The 17,653-nt window shown below is 41.5% G+C and overlaps 1 protein-coding gene across 4 annotated transcripts in view; it reads right to left on the bottom strand.

The window, feature by feature from the left end:
- Positions 1–479: 479 nt before the first annotated feature.
- The window catches only part of LOC122928341 (proline-rich protein 5-like), a 291,839-nt gene continuing 274,665 nt past the window's right edge, over positions 480–17,653 (bottom strand). For all 4 annotated transcript variants that reach the window (XM_044281096.1, XM_044281091.1, XM_044281093.1 and 1 more), the window contains 4 exons: positions 15,777–15,854; positions 9,798–9,926; positions 9,248–9,351; positions 480–1,332 (listed from right to left, as the gene is read on the bottom strand). In XM_044281096.1, the coding sequence (XP_044137031.1) occupies positions 1,135–1,332; positions 9,248–9,351; positions 9,798–9,926; positions 15,777–15,854 (509 nt within the window). In that variant the 3' untranslated portion in view covers positions 480–1,134. The remainder of the gene's footprint in view (positions 1,333–9,247; positions 9,352–9,797; positions 9,927–15,776; positions 15,855–17,653) is intronic.

Below are 17,653 nucleotides of genomic sequence, written 5' to 3'. Positions count from 1 at the left end.
TTGCGATCCATTATATCGAGCCAGTGACGGAACAGGGTAAGAGATTCCCTTCACGATTATTGATATATCTGACTATTCGAATTTACTGGAGGATTTAAATCGGACAGTACAGAATACGATTTTTATGACACGGTCAGATTGTGTATGCGATCCATTTGGAGCCTGATACAGGCCTGAGTTAAGAACGAACTTTCCAAGTGTATAAAGACCTGGTGCGATTATTATTATTATTATTATATATTTTTTTATTTTATTGTGGGGACTGCTGATTATTTGCGAATACGAATTTGTGGACTTTCATGATTGTCTGGCGAATTTTTCTCAGGGCCCTTTTCCATTGGGTATTCATTTTATTTTATGCATTTTTATTACATTTTATGGATGTTTTTAACATTGTGATTGTTAATGCATTGGCTTTTTAATAGAATTAAAATCTAGCCATTATTCATTTGCTGTTTGTATTCCCTTATATGGAGTGCCCCTCATTTATCTACTATTTTCTCTGGTCTATTCGTGCGGTCTGGGTGGACCGAGAGGTGAGCACCCTTATCCATTCGGTCTATAGGTCGAGTCACTGGTTTACACTAGTTCCTAAAATATAAAACTAATAAAGTGAATTCTACATTTATTGTAGTTTTTATTTTTTGTGCACTACCACTTTTAGCATGCAGATGTCACTGTAGTAATCATCACAGATTTCATTGTAAGAAAAAACGTTTCATTCAGTGACGCACCCTATTAATAGCTTCAAATACTTTGTACAATTTAAAAAATAGATTCAAATATATTACACAAAAATGTGAACTGCCTCATTCATAGTCAATGAGCCTGATGTATAACACCTAGTGCAGACAGTGCAACCAATCTGATCACTTCTTGAATAGTTTGACCTGTGCTTGAAAATCTAAATGAAACTAACTGGTTGTAGAAGCAGTACTCTCCTTATTGACAGCTATGCAATCTCAATAGGATATTCTGTAAAAATGACTATATATATATATATATTTCCGTTAAATAAAATAATTTGTAACAGAATATCAGACAAACATTAATTTGGTGACCTTTTGAGTGTCTTTTTTGTCTTTTCTGTCTTGTGCGCTTAAAAACTTCTGTTAACTTTCTTAAAGGTGCAGTTCAGGGTAGAGTCTCTCCAGGGACTGTTCTGGAATTGAAGATTTTTGGATAGTGTTCAATCATCAGTTCTGTAAACATGTTCACGGGAACCAGAGCGTTGATTGAAGGTGCGCCCTCCTGTGGCCACACTAAATTCACTCCAAATACACAGGCCAGGTTGGAAGCCGTCATCTTGTTGGAAATGTTTTCCATAGAAACCTGCCATTAAATGAGGTGAAGGTCATTTCAAATTTGCCAAATAAAATGATAGAAGGAAAAGATAAGCAATGGAGAAGCTATAATCAAATGGAAAAATGTCGCCTCATGTGGACGATTCTCAGCATATTTGCCGGGTTGCGGCTGGATCTGCACCGGTCCCCATTATAGTTAATGGGCCAGGCAGAGACGAGACATTCAAGCAGAGAGATGTGACAGTAGATGGTATACAGAAATTCAAAAAAGAGATGATGATTAATTTTGGAGCATGGGAAAAGGAAATAATGGCACAAAAATTAAAAATAAAAATTCCAAAAGAGATGTAGCGGATTACAATAACAAGGTATTTAGCTGGCAAAGAAAGGTTGAGGGGATGCGCCATCTTCACAAGTTATGTGCAGTTACACCATTTTATTACTGCCTATATTTCTAACTATTAGGTTGTAGTAACTATAAGTTAGGCCTCATGCACACGGCCGTTGTGCGGCCGTTCTGTGCATTGGGGACCGCAATTTGCTGTCCCCAATGCACAGGAAATGTCCGTGCGGCGGCCAGGATGGATCGAGACCCATTTAACTTGAATGGGTCCGTGATCCGTCTGCACCACAAAATAATAGAACATGTTCTATTTTTTTGCGGTGCAGAGGCACGGACAGAATCAGTGATCTATAGGCTTTAGCAGGCTCGGACTGGCCCACAGGGGAACAAGGGAATCCACGGTGGGCCCCTGAGAAAGGTGGGCTACCAGTCCACCAGCACAGCATCTCAAATAACCTACATCAATATAAAAAACTGGGTAGACTATCCAGTTTATTATTATAGACGCATTGGAAGGTTAAGATGGCCTCTAAGAATAGAGGCAGGCCAACCAATATCTTCTCTTCCCTGAAACCCACCTTTTGAAGTTGTTGCAGGGACGCCCATAATCAATAATTTTGTAGCGTCTTGTTGCTGTCTGCCTCTGTGTGGGCAGGTAATATTTGCATGTCGCTGTACAGTGGGCCCCCAGAATGAGTTTTATTGGTGGGCCCTAGGCATCCCAGTCAGACACTGGGCTTTAGGGATAAGATGCAATATTGGAGTATCCATATTGGTTTTGATTTACAGACTTAAATTGGAGTGGCTTCCGTTGGCGCTTTATATTTATATTCAGCGACTATTATTATGAAATGTAAATTATTATTTTTTAGAAAAAATAGGTGTGTGTTTGTATATTTTATGCTGAAAAAACCCTGCTATAAAAAGTATAGCTAAAATTAATACCTAGATTTTTTTAAATAAAAAATGTGTATGTTTGCATATTTTACATTCAAATTCAACTATACTATTGCTAAAACTAATTATATATATATATAACTATAATATATATATTTAATTTTTTTTAAGAACGAAAAAGGGGGAGAGGAATTTGTATGGGTGTGTACGTAGTCTTCTATACTATTGCTAATTATTTATTTAATTTTTTACTTTTTATTTATTTATTTTTAATACGTTCCTGCCACAGTTAGGGCAGTAAAGGGTTCATTCAGAGTCTACAGCCAGCAGGTGGCGCTCTTACTTAAGGAAAAGCTTTTAGATTTAACATAGATTCTTATAGCAGGGTGCTGCAAGGATCTATCACAGCCTGACCACACCTGCTGACTGGGAGTTCTCCCTGTGACCACAGCTGTCTAATGACAGCGCAGTCACAGTGATCTGCAGCGGCACAGGCTGTGACATCACTGGTCTAAGGAAGAGGCCACAGCACCCACTGGAGCACTGTGGCCTCTTCAAACAGCTGGTTGGCAGGGATGCTGGGACACAGACCTTCTCTAATCAGATACTGATGACTTATCTTGAGGACATTTTACTCCTGGAAAACTCTTTTAAAGAACAAATGCTAGCTTCAATAGAAAAGTAGTAGAAGACCTAGGGCAGGGTTTTAATTTTATGGCTGATTGAAGACTTTATTATTATTTTATGCACTTATATAGCGCTACTATAATCCACAGCGCTTTACAGACATTGGCATCACTCTGTCCCCAGTGGCGCTCACAATCTAAGGTCCCTATCAGTAGGTCTTTGGAGTGTGGGAGGAAACCGGAGAACCCGGCGGAAACCCATGCAAACACCGGGAGAACATACAAACTCCAGGCAGATGTTGTCCTTGGCCAGATTCCAACCAAAGACCCCAGTGCCGCAAGGCACCAGTGCCAACCACTGAGCAAGTGAACATCATTACATTTGGAGCAAGAGAAATGTCCTTATTTATATGAGGACACCAAAAAAATGGAGCACATTGTGTATCCCAGATCGAAACCTTTGGCTCCAAGAAGTCGTAAAATGCATTAAATTTACTATGCATTATTTTTAGCTTCTAAAGTTATAATATGGCAGCCATTAGGTGTACCTAGCATATCTAGTGAGAAGAGCCAAATTAAATCATAAATACATAAATCTCATCCTCCCCTTTTTCATGTGCAAATTGTGTTGCTACCCTTCGACAATGTATGGAAAAATGTTAACTTTCAACACCTTTCGATTCCATGACTGTCTGTTATTTTAGCCCACGTTCTTTGACATGGATATTTCAGTATAATTGGTGAGATCTATATTTCCTGTTTGCATAATGGATTCCACCATAATAATTCCATTCCGCCCGCGTGATTATAAATGTAATGATTTTAATTTGTCACGCAGGGAATTGCTAATATCATCTTTCTAATTGACTAATCAGATTTATGAACACATCAAGACAAACATTTGTAGAGTTATGTTCCTGAGGCAGCATCCTGCAATCTAGATAGCGAGCGAGGACAATCCCAGGTATTAATGTACGGCGCGCTCTGTCCATAACGCAATGCTCTGCTGGTTAATTACTGGGAAGGTTATGTAGCACCTCCGCACACCTCATTACCACCTCAAGTACCAGCCTCTTAACAAGTACATTGAGATGATGCATTTACTGTTCAGCACATGACACTCGCTGTGCAGGGTCCATAGCTGATAGGACTGATTGTTCTTCAAGCACTGGTTTCCTCCGGGTACTCCCACAACACCAAAGACATACTGATAGGGAACTTAGATTGTGAGCCCCATCGGGGACAGCATGATGCTAATGCCTGTAAAGCTCTGCGGAATATGTCTTCGCTATATAAGTGCGTAAAATAGATAAAATGAAGTGACACCAGGCTTTCCTTAAAGATGCCCATCAGCATTTATGAGATTAACAACAGCATTGCGTTAACCCCTTTTATTGCATGTACTTTTAAAAACTGTTGCCTCTGGGAATCCCTGCAATACTGAAAGCGAGGGGTCCCAGAATCCCATCTGTGAAGATGGTCCACCATTCCATTCAATTCAATGAAACGGACCACGGTCTACATCAGCCCCATAGAAATGAATGGACTGGTGAACTAACATACGCATTCATAGAGGGGGCCTGTTGTTCTCTGGTTCACGAGGGAGTTCCAATGGTGGGACCTGCTGCAATCCGATATTTATAACCTATCCTGTGGATGTGTTAAATTATTTTTGTGGGATATTCCTTTTCAGGGGGTGGTCTCATCATTGGTGGAAAATCATTTTTGTATTTAACCCATTAAAGGGTTGTCTCGCTTCAGCAAATAGAATGTAGAGGAAGTTAATAGAAGGCACATACTAATGTATTATTATCCCTATTGCTTCCTTTGCTGGCTGGATTTATTTTTACATCACATTATGTAATGCTCATTTCCATGGTTACTACCACCGTTCAACCCAGCTCTGGTGCTCGTGCTTGCACGCTATACAAAGAAGCGTCGGCCTCTCTGGTGGCAGCTCACATAGTGCTTTTTCCTATAGTGTGCAATCATGACTGCAGGGTGGTCGTAACCATGGAAACAATCAGTGTCTAATGTGATGAAAAAATTAATCAGGCCATCAAAGGAAGCAATATGGACAATCACGATACATTAGTAAGTGCCTTGTATTTACTTCCTCTGCATAATAAATGCTATTTGCTGAAGTGAGACAACCTCTTTAAGGACACAATCAGTTTTGGCCTTAAGGGCTTTGTGACAATTGTGACACTATGGGGGAAATTCATGATTCCTCCTACACCTGTTATTGGAGTAGAAAAGTCTCAAATCCACAGATTTCTGACTTTTCACTGCCATTGTGACTTTTCTAGTTGTGGCATTTTATGCTGCCCTTGCCAATTTTGAGAAAAGAGGGCTTGGCGAGAGTGGAGTATGAGCCCTGCACATTCATCATTATTTACGCCAGAAACTGGCTGAAATCTACAGCAGATCCAAGCTGACGTAGATTTAATGCCGATAAATGGACTGACGATGGAGCCATATCAGTTATGACATAAATTACATGGATCCTCCGGCAGTGAAGGCCCCATCAAGGCCGGCACAGCAGACACCATTTTGATGAATCTAAGATTTGTACTTTATTCGACTTGTACATTTTGGGCGATATATTTTGTTTTTATTTGCTATTTTTGCAAATGGCTGTGAACTGAGGAGAGCGTCACAGCCAGAGAGAAAAAACAGCTCACCTTGAGATAGCCCTGGAGAAACACGGCCGTCTACTCCTCCCTGTACCGATGCTACTAGTTAGCATACAGGGCGGCAAAGGAGAACAGAGCAGCTGATTTAAAAAAATAATAATTAGAGCAGGTACATCGACTGATCATGCCCTACACTGCCAGGTACTAATACTGTTATGTCAGGACCAGTGAAATGTCCTCTTTAACAAGCAATTTACAAAAATTGCAATTTTCCAAAATGGCTCTCAAGACAGTTATACCTTACAAAATAGTTAATAATTAACATTTTCCATATGTCCACTTTATGTTTGCATTATTTTTCAAATATAATTTTAAATTATTTTGGAACTTTAAAAGGCTTATACATTGTGTTCCTAGGGTCCACCAGTACCGGTTTCCGAAATGAAGGAGCACTTAGTAGATTTTGGAGCTTCTGTGTTTTTCACACACCATTTCAAGCTTGCAGAGGCCAAGAGGTGCCAAAACATAGGGAAACCACCAAAACATCCCCATTTTGCAAACCGCACCCTTCAAGGAATTCACCAAGGTGGGGGGAATTTTGGCATGTACATAATTGGTATCACCAGTCTGTAACAATCCGATCTATTAAATGATCACGTTTATCATCCCAAAAAATGGTATAAAAAGTTATCAAAAAGCCATATGTACCACTAAATGGTACTAATATAAACTACATCTTGTCCAGGAAAAACAATCTGTCTCGATGGAAAAATAAATGTTATGTGTCAGAATATGGCAATGCAATATACAAATGATTTTTAATTTAAAAAAAAAGTGATTTTATGATGCAAAAATAGTAAAACATAAAAAAAACGATATAAATGTGGTATTATTGTAATTATATAATGGTGAATCCTATAACACAATTTTTAAAAAATTCTATGTTTACTTGGCTAGCCGGCTTCCCCAAAAAAATGTTAGATGTACAGTAATTAAAACTACAACTGGTCCAATAAAAAAATCAAGCACTCAGAGCTTGGTCAATGTAAAACATAAAAAAATTATGTTTCTTAGAAGATCCCAACACAAAATAGGATTAAAAAAAGATTTTATAGTGTAAAAGTAATAAAACAAACAATATAAATGTAGTATTTTTGTAATATTAATGAGCAGAATAATGTTTTTATATTATTTAACAAACACAGTGAACTACTGAATTTTTTTTAAAAATAAAGTGATCAAAAAGACATGTGTACGCCATCATAATATCTATGTAAACTATAGCCTGCCCTGCGAGAAAAAATCCATCACACAGCTGCCTCAACTGGTTCTTAAAGTAGGGCAACATAAAATACAAATTATTTTTTTGTTCCTTTATTATGCAAAGGTAATAAAACATAAAAATGTTATAGAAATTTGGTTTTGCCATAATTATATTAGCCTAAAGAATGTGATTACAGGTGTAATCAGAGACTGGGAATGCCCTCCCATACACCCGGGCCCCTCCCACTGATTCTACTTATCTGTCTCCCTGCGTCGCTCCTGGTCCCCGCACTGCCGCAGCTGGTTCTCCCGGTGCGTGGATGAAAACATACTGTGTCGGGGGGAGCAGCCAATGGCAGGCAGTGATGGGGACGAGCCTCCCTAGCCTCACCCCCCGACACCAGATTTTTTCATCCGCATATGGGGAGAAGCAGTAGCGGCAGTGCAGGGAACAGGAACGGCGCAGAGAGCCAGGTAAGTATAATCAGTAGGAGGGGCCCAGGCGTATGGGGGGCATTTCCAGCCTCGGGTAACCCCTTTAAGGAGTGTATTCCACTATGCAATCAGACAGACGATTGTCGGGAAAGAAAACCTTCTTCCTGGCAAGTGCCTACTCGTCAATGGAAGAGACTTCTGCTATTGAAGTGGCCCAGAGGGACACTACCACTCCTGCATTCCTATTGCTAGCCTGTTTGCTATTGTATTGGTTTGCACCACCAACTGTACCACCAAAGTGGCATTCCTACACTCAGAGAACCGATGGCCCTGGGGGCTGCCCGTCGCACTATTACATGCAGCAAGCCATCTCCTCCATAGTATGAGGAGGAACAAACTCTAATGCTATCCTTCATCTCTATATTGAATCAAGCAGAGGCGTAACTACAGTTTTGGGATGATCTCCTTTTCTGTTGGAGGTGAAAACTTAGACAGGACTCTACCCTCTAAAGCAGGGATACCCAACCTGTGGTCCTCCAGCTGTTGCAAAACTACAACTCCCAGCATGCCCAGACAGTCTAAACCTATCAGCTTACAGCAGGGCATGAAGGGAGTTGTTGTTTTACAACAGCTGGAGGGCCACAGGTTGAGCATCCCTGCTCTAAAGGAACAACTTTTAGCAAATGAAGCAGTGGAAAAATCCTTCTGTCATGTGTGGGGGGCTTGGTTTGATCCTTGCTATGGGACCCTTACATCTCTATGTACGCCACTGCCAGCAAGCTATGATTTTTAAACCTGCTGAAAGATTCTGATTGCTGATGAACAAGCTCTTGCTCATTCATCAGGTAATCAGCAACAGCATTATACAGGCAGATCTCCGCTAATGATTATTCCTACGAACGCTTGTTAGCAATGATCAGCCCAACAAGCTTAACATGCCAATTATACCATATAGTGAAACCCATGAAAATAAAAATCACTGGCAGAATTGCAATTTTTTGGGAACCTCACCAAAAAAAGTTTATAAAACGTGATCAATATTATTTTTGTGGTTCTTACATTTTTTAAAACTTTTTATGCCTTTTATTACTGTAATTTTTGGTCCCCTTAGGGTACTTGAACATGCGTTCTGATTGCTTGTCACATAGACCGCAATACCATACAGACCACAATAGAATACTATTGCAGTGTATGGAATTTTAAGGGGCTACCTGAGAAGCTGTGCCTCGGGTTGCATGGGTTTTCAGGCGGTTAGCCATGACAACCCTGAGAACTTTCTCAAGGCCCCAGGCAAACGTGACTGTTTGTCATGGTGCATCCAGCTGTTAACAAAGGTCAAACATCTTATTTGAATTCTAACCAATGTTGCATATAGAAGAGAGGGGGCCTCATTGCAAATATCTAAATGGGCACCTCACTATAATTACAGATTTTTTTACCCAGAACAAAAAAGGTCTGGTACTTGTTTCTTCCTCCACTGATCCTTGAAGCAATTCCCCACCATTTTGTTAGCAAACAATGTTGTTCCTCTGGAGAGGGTAATCCTGCACTGGTTGTTTCCACCCAAAATAAAAGGGAAGGAGTCTAACCAAGGCTGGGCTCGCTCTCCACACGAGTCCCATAACTTCCGTATGGTATACTACTATGGTACATACATTCTAGCTTTTTACTTTGAACTTGTCACAGTCCCCAGACTGATATGATCTGTTCTGAGTATCTGTCCTGAAGCTGTGAGGAACTCACCATGTTTAGAAAGCACATGAGATATTTGAGGACGGCATAGTTGTGCTCTGGGAGTTGGTGAACAATCTGTTTACAGATGTTGGCACGCAAGATGCTTTCCACACCTGGAAGAGAAATCAGCGAATACTATATGAGGGAGACATTATCTATATATACAATATTTAGTAGATAAGATGATCTTAATAAAATATAGAATAAGTACGGTAAATGTTAATATAAGAAATGTTGTATTGTATCTTTTTAGGGAACGTGTCATTGTTTCCCCCTTCCAGAAGTTAGTAGTCTCCCTTTCCATACCTGTAGGTTCAAATACCTCCTCAGTCCATTGAAAATCTGTCTAGGGTAATACAGCAAATAGTAGATGAGGAAGGTGGGAGAGGAGGGGGCTGCAGGTGCAGTTTCTCTCTGTCAAAGAGCATGCTATGAGAGGGGCGAGGGAACGAAGGTGGCTTGTTGGACACTACCACTGTGATGGGAAAGTTCTGTGTGGACTATGACATGGGAAATGTGTACACACTACTCTAACTGACACCATGTTATTGGGACTTACTGGTGATTTCAAGGATAGTTCGGTAAGAGGTAAAGGTCAGCAGTGGTTCAGGGAGTTCCCGCAGAAAGGTCTTCAGAATACTGGCAGGGACATGCATATCTCCATAGTCATCAAAATTCACTGGTTTCCCTGTAGAGTGACATGAATATATTGATTGGTTCCACTCATTAATATTTAGCTGCTTATCAAACAAAAGAAGTGCTGAGTTTTTGAGTTTTAGCTGAATCTGCAACATATAATTCAGGCTGTGAAATTATATAAGACTCAGGAACCACAGAGAAAGCTTGTATGTTTGATAGTGTGTGCTAATTACAACAATAATGTGTTTACAAGAAATGGGTGTGTTGTATCTATCTGTATACACACAGAAATTCTAAAATTCCATTAATACAGCCCCCAGTGGTGCAGAAATCCTAATAATTCAGCATGGATCACATAGTTTCAGAGCCCTAAACTGACTACTATAGACTTCTTCTGCAGCCTCATGCTTTTATGCCATGGTGCTTTAAAGAATGTTCCATATTTCTGCATAATTTTGACCTAAAACTACATCAGATTTTCACAGTCAAAGTTGAAAAGTAGATAAAGATAACCAAACCGAACAAGTGAGTCAAAAATATTAGACTTAGTCACTGATTATTGAGGAAAATGATCCAATATCACATGACTGAGTGGCAATCAGGTGTGAGTGGATGACCTGGTTAAGGCTGTTCTTCAAAAAAACATGTTTGTGGAAGTGTATCATGGCACGAAGAAAGGAGATTTCTGAGGACCTCAGAAGAAGAACTATTGATGCTCATCAGGCTCGAAAAGGTTACCAAACCATCTTTGATAAGTTTAGGTCCACCAATCCACAGTCAGACAGATTGTGTACAAATTTTGAAAAATTCAAGACCATTGAGTGCTCAACCAACAAAGATTGCGTGAAGAGCATGGTGTGTAATAGTCCTCAAAGCCAGAAAGGAAACCAAGGTGACCAAGATGACCTCTGAGGCCACCATCAGGAGGACACTGAACAATAATGGTGTGCATGGAAGGATTGTAAGATAAAAGCAGTTCCTCTTCATAAAGAACATTGCTGCTTATCTGGAGTTTGCTAAGAATCACCTGGACAAGTCAAAAGGCTACTCTACTGGGCAGATTGGCCATAGACCTTACAGGGAAATTTACCGGCGGGGCGATGCCAAGGGGGCCACCCAAGCTCTCTTCATGATTACCAGCAAGGTATATAAAGATCTGATACTCTCAGCATTATTAATATAGGAGCATCAGCCACTTATGCACCTGACCAGCGGCCACTGATCCCTCTTGAATTCAACTTTATTGCCATCCTCAGGATGATGATAAGGTTTAATACTGTGGTGCAGACGGCAGAATTGTGTGCTGCACTGTGGTATTTGGTGCTGCTGGGGGTCGTATTTTGTTCAGCACTACAGTATTATTGGCCCTACCTACTTCTGTCAGTTTGGACCAACCTACAATATGGGGCCACTTTTAGTTTTTTTTTTCCAGTGCCACTTTAAGTTCCCAATCCACCATTGCTACTGGTACATCGTTTGTGGCTGGATGAGACAATATATATATATATATTTCTGGTTTAAATAAGACGTGTTATATTTGAAGAAAGGAAAACACAGCTTTTGAGCATAAAAACCTAATCTCATCCGTTAAACTTCGTGGTAGTATCATGGTTTGAGCCTGTTTTGCTGCACTTGGGCCAGAATGGCTTGCTATCATTAACAGAACATTGAATTCTAAATTATACCAGCAAATTCAAAAAATCTTAGGACATCTGTCTGTGACCCGAATCTCAAGAGAACATGGGTTATGCAGCAAGACAACGATACTCAGCAACAAGTCATTATACCAAAGAATCATTAAAAAAGAATTAAGGTTAAAGTTTTGGAAAGGTCAAGTCAAAGTCCTGACCTTAAGGCCTCATGCACTACGACCGTTGTTTTAATCCGTGTCCGTTGTTCAGTTTTTCGTGATTTTCTGTGGACCCATTGACTTTCAATGGGTCAGTTGAAAACTCGGCTAATGCACCGTTTGTCATCTGCGTCCGTGATCCGTGGTTCCAGTGCGTCCAAAAAATATAACCTGTCCTATTATTTTCACGGAAAACGGTTCGCAGACCCATTCAAGTCAATGGGACCGCTAAAAAACACGGAGGCACACAAGATTGTCATCTGCGTCCCCGTCAGTTTTTTTCCTGTCTTAGATTTTTTTTACTTTCCTTTATGTCTGGTGATCCTCCAAAAATAAAGGAAGGCATACAGAAACGGATCACGGAACAACGGAACCCCATTTTGCGGAACGGAACACAACAACTGTCATGTGCATGTGGGTTGTCTGAGTGTTTTATACATATGACCTATCTTCAAGATACGAGCAGCCCAACCAATTAGTTGTTTGACGAGGCTGTGGTGCTCTGGTGAAGTGTTTAGTTGCTGTTGTTGCTGCACAAGGGAGTCACACCAGACACTGAAAGTAAAGGTTCACATACTTTGCCACTCACAGACATGTGATATTGGATCATTTTCCTCAATAAATAAAGTCTAATATTTTTGACTAATTTGTTTCATTCGGTTATCTTTATCTACTTCTAATATTGGAAAGGATGGGGCCCACGTAGAGATCCACACCCTCAATGAAGACACTTTGTCGGCGCAACTGAACGACCAGGCGGATAGGAATGAAAACCTCTATTTATTCAAGGATGACAACGCGTTCCGGAGCTTACAAAACTCCTTTTTCAAGTCTTATGTGCCTGTAGCAGGAAGTTGAAGAAGCGGAAGCGCTTCCTCCGATGCCAGGTAAGGTGCACCAAAATGCATTCCTCTCTGTTTGGTTGCATCCCCATAGCGGACAGAAAAACGCCCCATTGACTTACATTGGATGTCAGGATGGATCCTTTTCTCTGACACAATAGAAAATGGATCCGTCCCCCATTGACTTTCAACTGTGTTCATGATGGATCCGTCATGGCTATAGAAGACAAAATACAATCGGATCCGTTCATGACGGATGGATGCGGTTTTATTATTGTAATGGAAGCGTTTTTGCAGATCCATGACGGATCCGCAAAAACGCTAATGTGAAAGTAGCCTTAAGTATATATTGTAATGTTCTGCAGCAGCTGAGGTCTGTACTATGTTGTTCTGCAGCAGCTGAAGTGTGAATCATCAGATTCTGCAGCAGCTGAGATGCATATTGTGATGTCCTGCAGCATCTAAGGTATATATTGTGACAGCATCTACAGCAGCTGAGGTCTGTACTATGTTGTTCTGCAGCAGCTGAGTTCTGTACTATGTTGTTCTGCAGCAGCTGAGGTGTCCATCATCAGATTCTGCAGCAGCTAAGGTATATATTTTGATGTCCTTCAGCTGCTAAGGTGTATATTGTGACATTCTGCAGCAGCTGAGGTCTGTACTATGTTGTTCTGCAGCAGCTGCAGTGTGTATCATCAGATTCTGCAGCACCTAAGGTGTATATTGTGATGCTCTGCGGCAGCTGAGGTCTGTACTGTGTTGTTCTGCAGCAGCTGCAGTGTGTATCATCAGATTCTGCAGCACCTAAGGTGTATATTGTGATGTTCTGCAGCAGCTGAGGTCTATACTATGTTGTTCTGCAGCAGCTGAGGTGTCTATCATCAGATTCTGCAGCAGCTAAGGTATATATTGTGATGTCCTTCAGCAGCTAAGGTGTATATTGTGATGTTCTGCAGCAGCTGAGGTCTGTGCTATGTTGTTCTGCAGCAGCTAATGTACATATTGTGATTTCCTGCAGAAGTTAAGGTGTATATTGTGACATTCTGCAGCAGCTGAGGTCTATACTATGTTGTTCTGCAGCAGCTGAGGTCTATACTATGTTGTTCTGCAGCAGCTGAGGGGTCTCATCAGATTCTGCAGCAGCTAAGGTATATATTGTGATGTCCTTCAGCAGCTAAGGTGTATATTGTGATGTTCTGCAGCAGCTGAGGTCTGTGCTATGTTGTTCTGCAGCAGCTAAGGTACATATTGTGATTTCCTGCAGAAGTTAAGGTGTATATTGTGACATTCTGCAGCAGCTGAGGTCTATACTATGTTGTTCTGCAGCAGCTGAGGTCTATACTATGTTGTTCTGCAGCAGCTGAGGTGTCTATCATCAGATTCTGCAGCAGCTAAGGTGTATATTGTGATGTTCTGCAGCAGCTGAGGTCTGTGCTATGTTGTTCTGCAGCAGCTAATGTACATATTGTGATTTCCTGCAGAAGTTAAGGTGTATATTGTGACATTCTGCAGCAGCTGAGGTCTATACTATGTTGTTCTGCAGCAGCTGAGGTCTATACTATGTTGTTCTGCAGCAGCTGAGGTGTCTCATCAGATTCTGCAGCAGCTAAGGTATATATTGTGATGTCCTTCAGCAGCTAAGGTGTATATTGTGATGTTCTGCAGCAGCTGAGGTCTGTGCTATGTTGTTCTGCAGCAGCTAAGGTACATATTGTGATTTCCTGCAGAAGTTAAGGTGTATATTGTGACATTCTGCAGCAGCTGAGGTCTGTACTATGTTGTTCTGCAGCAGTTGCAGTTTGCATCATCAGATTCTGCAGCACCTAAGGTGTATATTGTGATGCTCTGCGGCAGCTGAGGTGTGTATTATGCACTGAAGAAGCTGGTCAGAGTATTGCATCATACACACTCAGCTGCTGAAGAACCTCTTCTTCCAAAAAGAGGAAGCACTAAATGTCAGTCAATCAGTTTTAGGGTCAATTCACACGTCCATTGTTTGTTTCCTGATCTGTTCCGTTTTTTGCTGAACAGATCTGGACCAGATCTGGACCCATTCATTTTCAATGGGTCCTGAAAAAAAACGGACAGCACAATGTCAGATTTTTTTTCAGGACCCATTGAAAATGAATGGGTCCAGATCTGGTCCAGATCTGTTCAGCAAAAAATGGAACAGATCAGGAAAGAAACAACGGACGTGTGCATGGACCCTTAGGCCCCATGCACACGGCCGTTGTTCACGGCCGTGTGCGGGCTGTGGAACCGCGGCCTGGATCCCTCCTGAGAGCAGGAGCGCACGGCGTCACTGGTTGCTATGACGCCGTGCGCTCCCTGCTGCCGGCACAGTACAGTAATACACTGGTATAGATCATACCAGTGTATTACTGTACTGCGGCGGCAGCAGGAAGCGCACGGCGTCATAGCAACCAGTGACGCCGTGCGCTCCTGGTCTCAGGAGGGATCCAGGCCGCGGTTCCACGGCCCGCACACGGCCGTGAACAACGGCAGTGTGCATGGGGCCTTACACAGTAGAAGGAACTTCCTATGAAAGCTGTGTGTTACAGACTGCTTCTGGGGGAAGAGATGAGCGCTACTTGTGTAGTGCCATTCATCTTAGTATAATCTTCATGTTCTGACATCGAATTGTGATGTTCAAATATTATTTGCTGACAAGTTTTATAATATATTAATTTATATACTACAACTCGCCATACATATTTTAGCAGAGTAATGAGCCCCGATGGGTTCGCAGCAGCAATCGATATTGGCACATCAGGACATACTTTACTGAAAATGGGCAATGCTGGGAATATAAAATATAATTTCTAGTGGCCTGTAATAATCTTAGCGCTCGTGACATTTCACCTGTCATTACAGGAAAGAAGGGACTGTTGTCAGGAGGGAGGACAATTTATTATCCCGCGATATGCACCGTGTCCCCCATATAGTGGGGGAGGAGAAGGGGCAGAGCTGTATTTCATAGACTCCTCTATGAAAGCTGAAGACTAATGTCTCATATAGGAAACAACATCCCCCTGAAAATTCCTGCTTCTGTCTCCCTGGCGGCCTCAATACATCTCCCGTTAACGTGACACAGAGATTACAAATGGCTTTATGTTTAACTAATTAAATGAGCGGCCACTGCAGATAGATTCAGTATCACCGAGACGCCTCGCTCCACTGATCGCAGATTGCTTTGGGGACCACTCACCGAGATTATAAAGCTTCTGGATTTCCTTGATGATGTGAACGGAAACTGATCTTCGAAAGAGTCCTTCTGTCCGCAGCCCTGGAAGATTGAAGTAAGGACGTTAGTGGTGTACATGATGGGGCCCCTGGAGGAAGGGACCCCTGACCAACGGGATGAGGACCTCTTCAAGCATCCTTTCTTCACAGGTGATACTAACAAGCTGATGGGACAAAAAGGCACCAAGTCCTAGGCTGTGCCTACCAGCACCAAATGGCATGCCTCTCAAACACTGAACACCCATTTGAGGTACATTTGTAAGCCCTGCCTAGCAATGCCCATAAGGGTCCATTCACACGTCCATAGTGTATTGCGGATCCGCAATACACCCGGCCGGCACCCCCATAGAAATGCTATTGCGGACAAGAATAGGACATGTTCTATTTTTTTCCAGAGCCGCGGACCGCATGTGCTTTCCGCATCCATTCCGTCCCCATAGAGATTGAATGGGTCCGCACCCGTTCCACACAATTGCGGAGTGGGTACGGACAATAATTGCGGACGTGTGAATGGAGCCTGAAACCCCTAAAATATGTCCATTCTGAGCTGGGACTATCCCTATAAAGTCAAGAAGATTGGAAACAACCACTATGGCAACCAGTACAACTAGCATGGATAGTGATAGTTACTCAGATTCCCACAGACCATGAATGGCAATATCAATCTGTTTTGAGGTCCCACTCTACATTGCCTGTTTAAGTGTCAGTCTTCACTGAGTTTTTGCATTCCAACCATGAACCAAGAGTTTCAGGCTAAGCAGTTTTAATGGTCCAACCTACAAATTAGAATAAATACTCTGACACTGTGAAATCATTCTCCAAGGTAATAGATACAACCTACTGCCTCGGAGAATGAAAACACGCATGTGTCAATTTATTCATGCATTTCCAGAAGAAATAACGGAATGGGGCTCAATGCAGAGTTCTAAGAAAAAAGGCTACAGAATTGTTATTTCATGGAGAATGCAGGTATATCCTAAGACAGGGATGTCAGGAGAGTACACAGGTTCTCTGGAGCATCTACTCTAGGATCTGCCCTCTCTTTATTACTCCTGATAGAAGCTATTAATTAATTACTAGCTATTTTTAATTAAGGTCCAGATGGGTGTTACCAATTTGAGGCGTGTCCCTGCATAGTCTGACACCAGTAACACTGACTGGATAGAATCAGACTGTGCAGGGACACCACTCAGATGGTAACACCCATCTGGACCTTCACTGCAAGCTGCTAGCAATTCCTTCATAGGTTCTAGCAGGAATAATAAAGAAACAGTACAAAACAGAGTGCATACGAATGCATCCTCCAGAATCATTACCTGGGGAATGCAAGAAGTTAAGACATTTCAGGAGGGTAGACTTGTTTTGTTTAAATGTATCCTAGTGAATAGGCAAAGGGTTTGGATAGTAATGAAAATAGTTATTTTTAATCCCTATGAATTTAATGACCTTAGTTTTTTTCCTTATACTGAATAACAGGAAAAAAAAAACATTAATATCAGTGTTGTTACCCATCTAAATCATCTAAATCAAGTGTGGACGGTGTTGAGACTTTTTTTTTTTTTTTTTAAAGGTGCTGCAGTAGTAAAAGGAGACAGGCTTTAACCTGTTCCCGAAGCAGCGCTGTAAAAACACGTTGTTCCGGTTTGGGCTTTAAGTCGGAGTGACATGTTAAATGCTCTTTGCTTAAATCCATGCCCCTGCATGCACAGTACATGTTTTTAATATGCACAGTCACATTTAATTAACAAGCAATAATGATTATATGAAATATACATGACTAGGGTATTGTAGAATCGCTCTCTCCCTCCCAGCTACTGACACCCTCCCCCATGCATGACTTAA

Source organism: Bufo gargarizans, chromosome 2, assembly GCF_014858855.1.
Source record: "Bufo gargarizans isolate SCDJY-AF-19 chromosome 2, ASM1485885v1, whole genome shotgun sequence".
Lineage (NCBI taxonomy): Eukaryota > Metazoa > Chordata > Amphibia > Anura > Bufonidae > Bufo > Bufo gargarizans.
The sequence above is the reverse complement of the archived record's forward strand: the minus strand, read 5'-3'. Positions and strand labels throughout refer to the sequence as shown.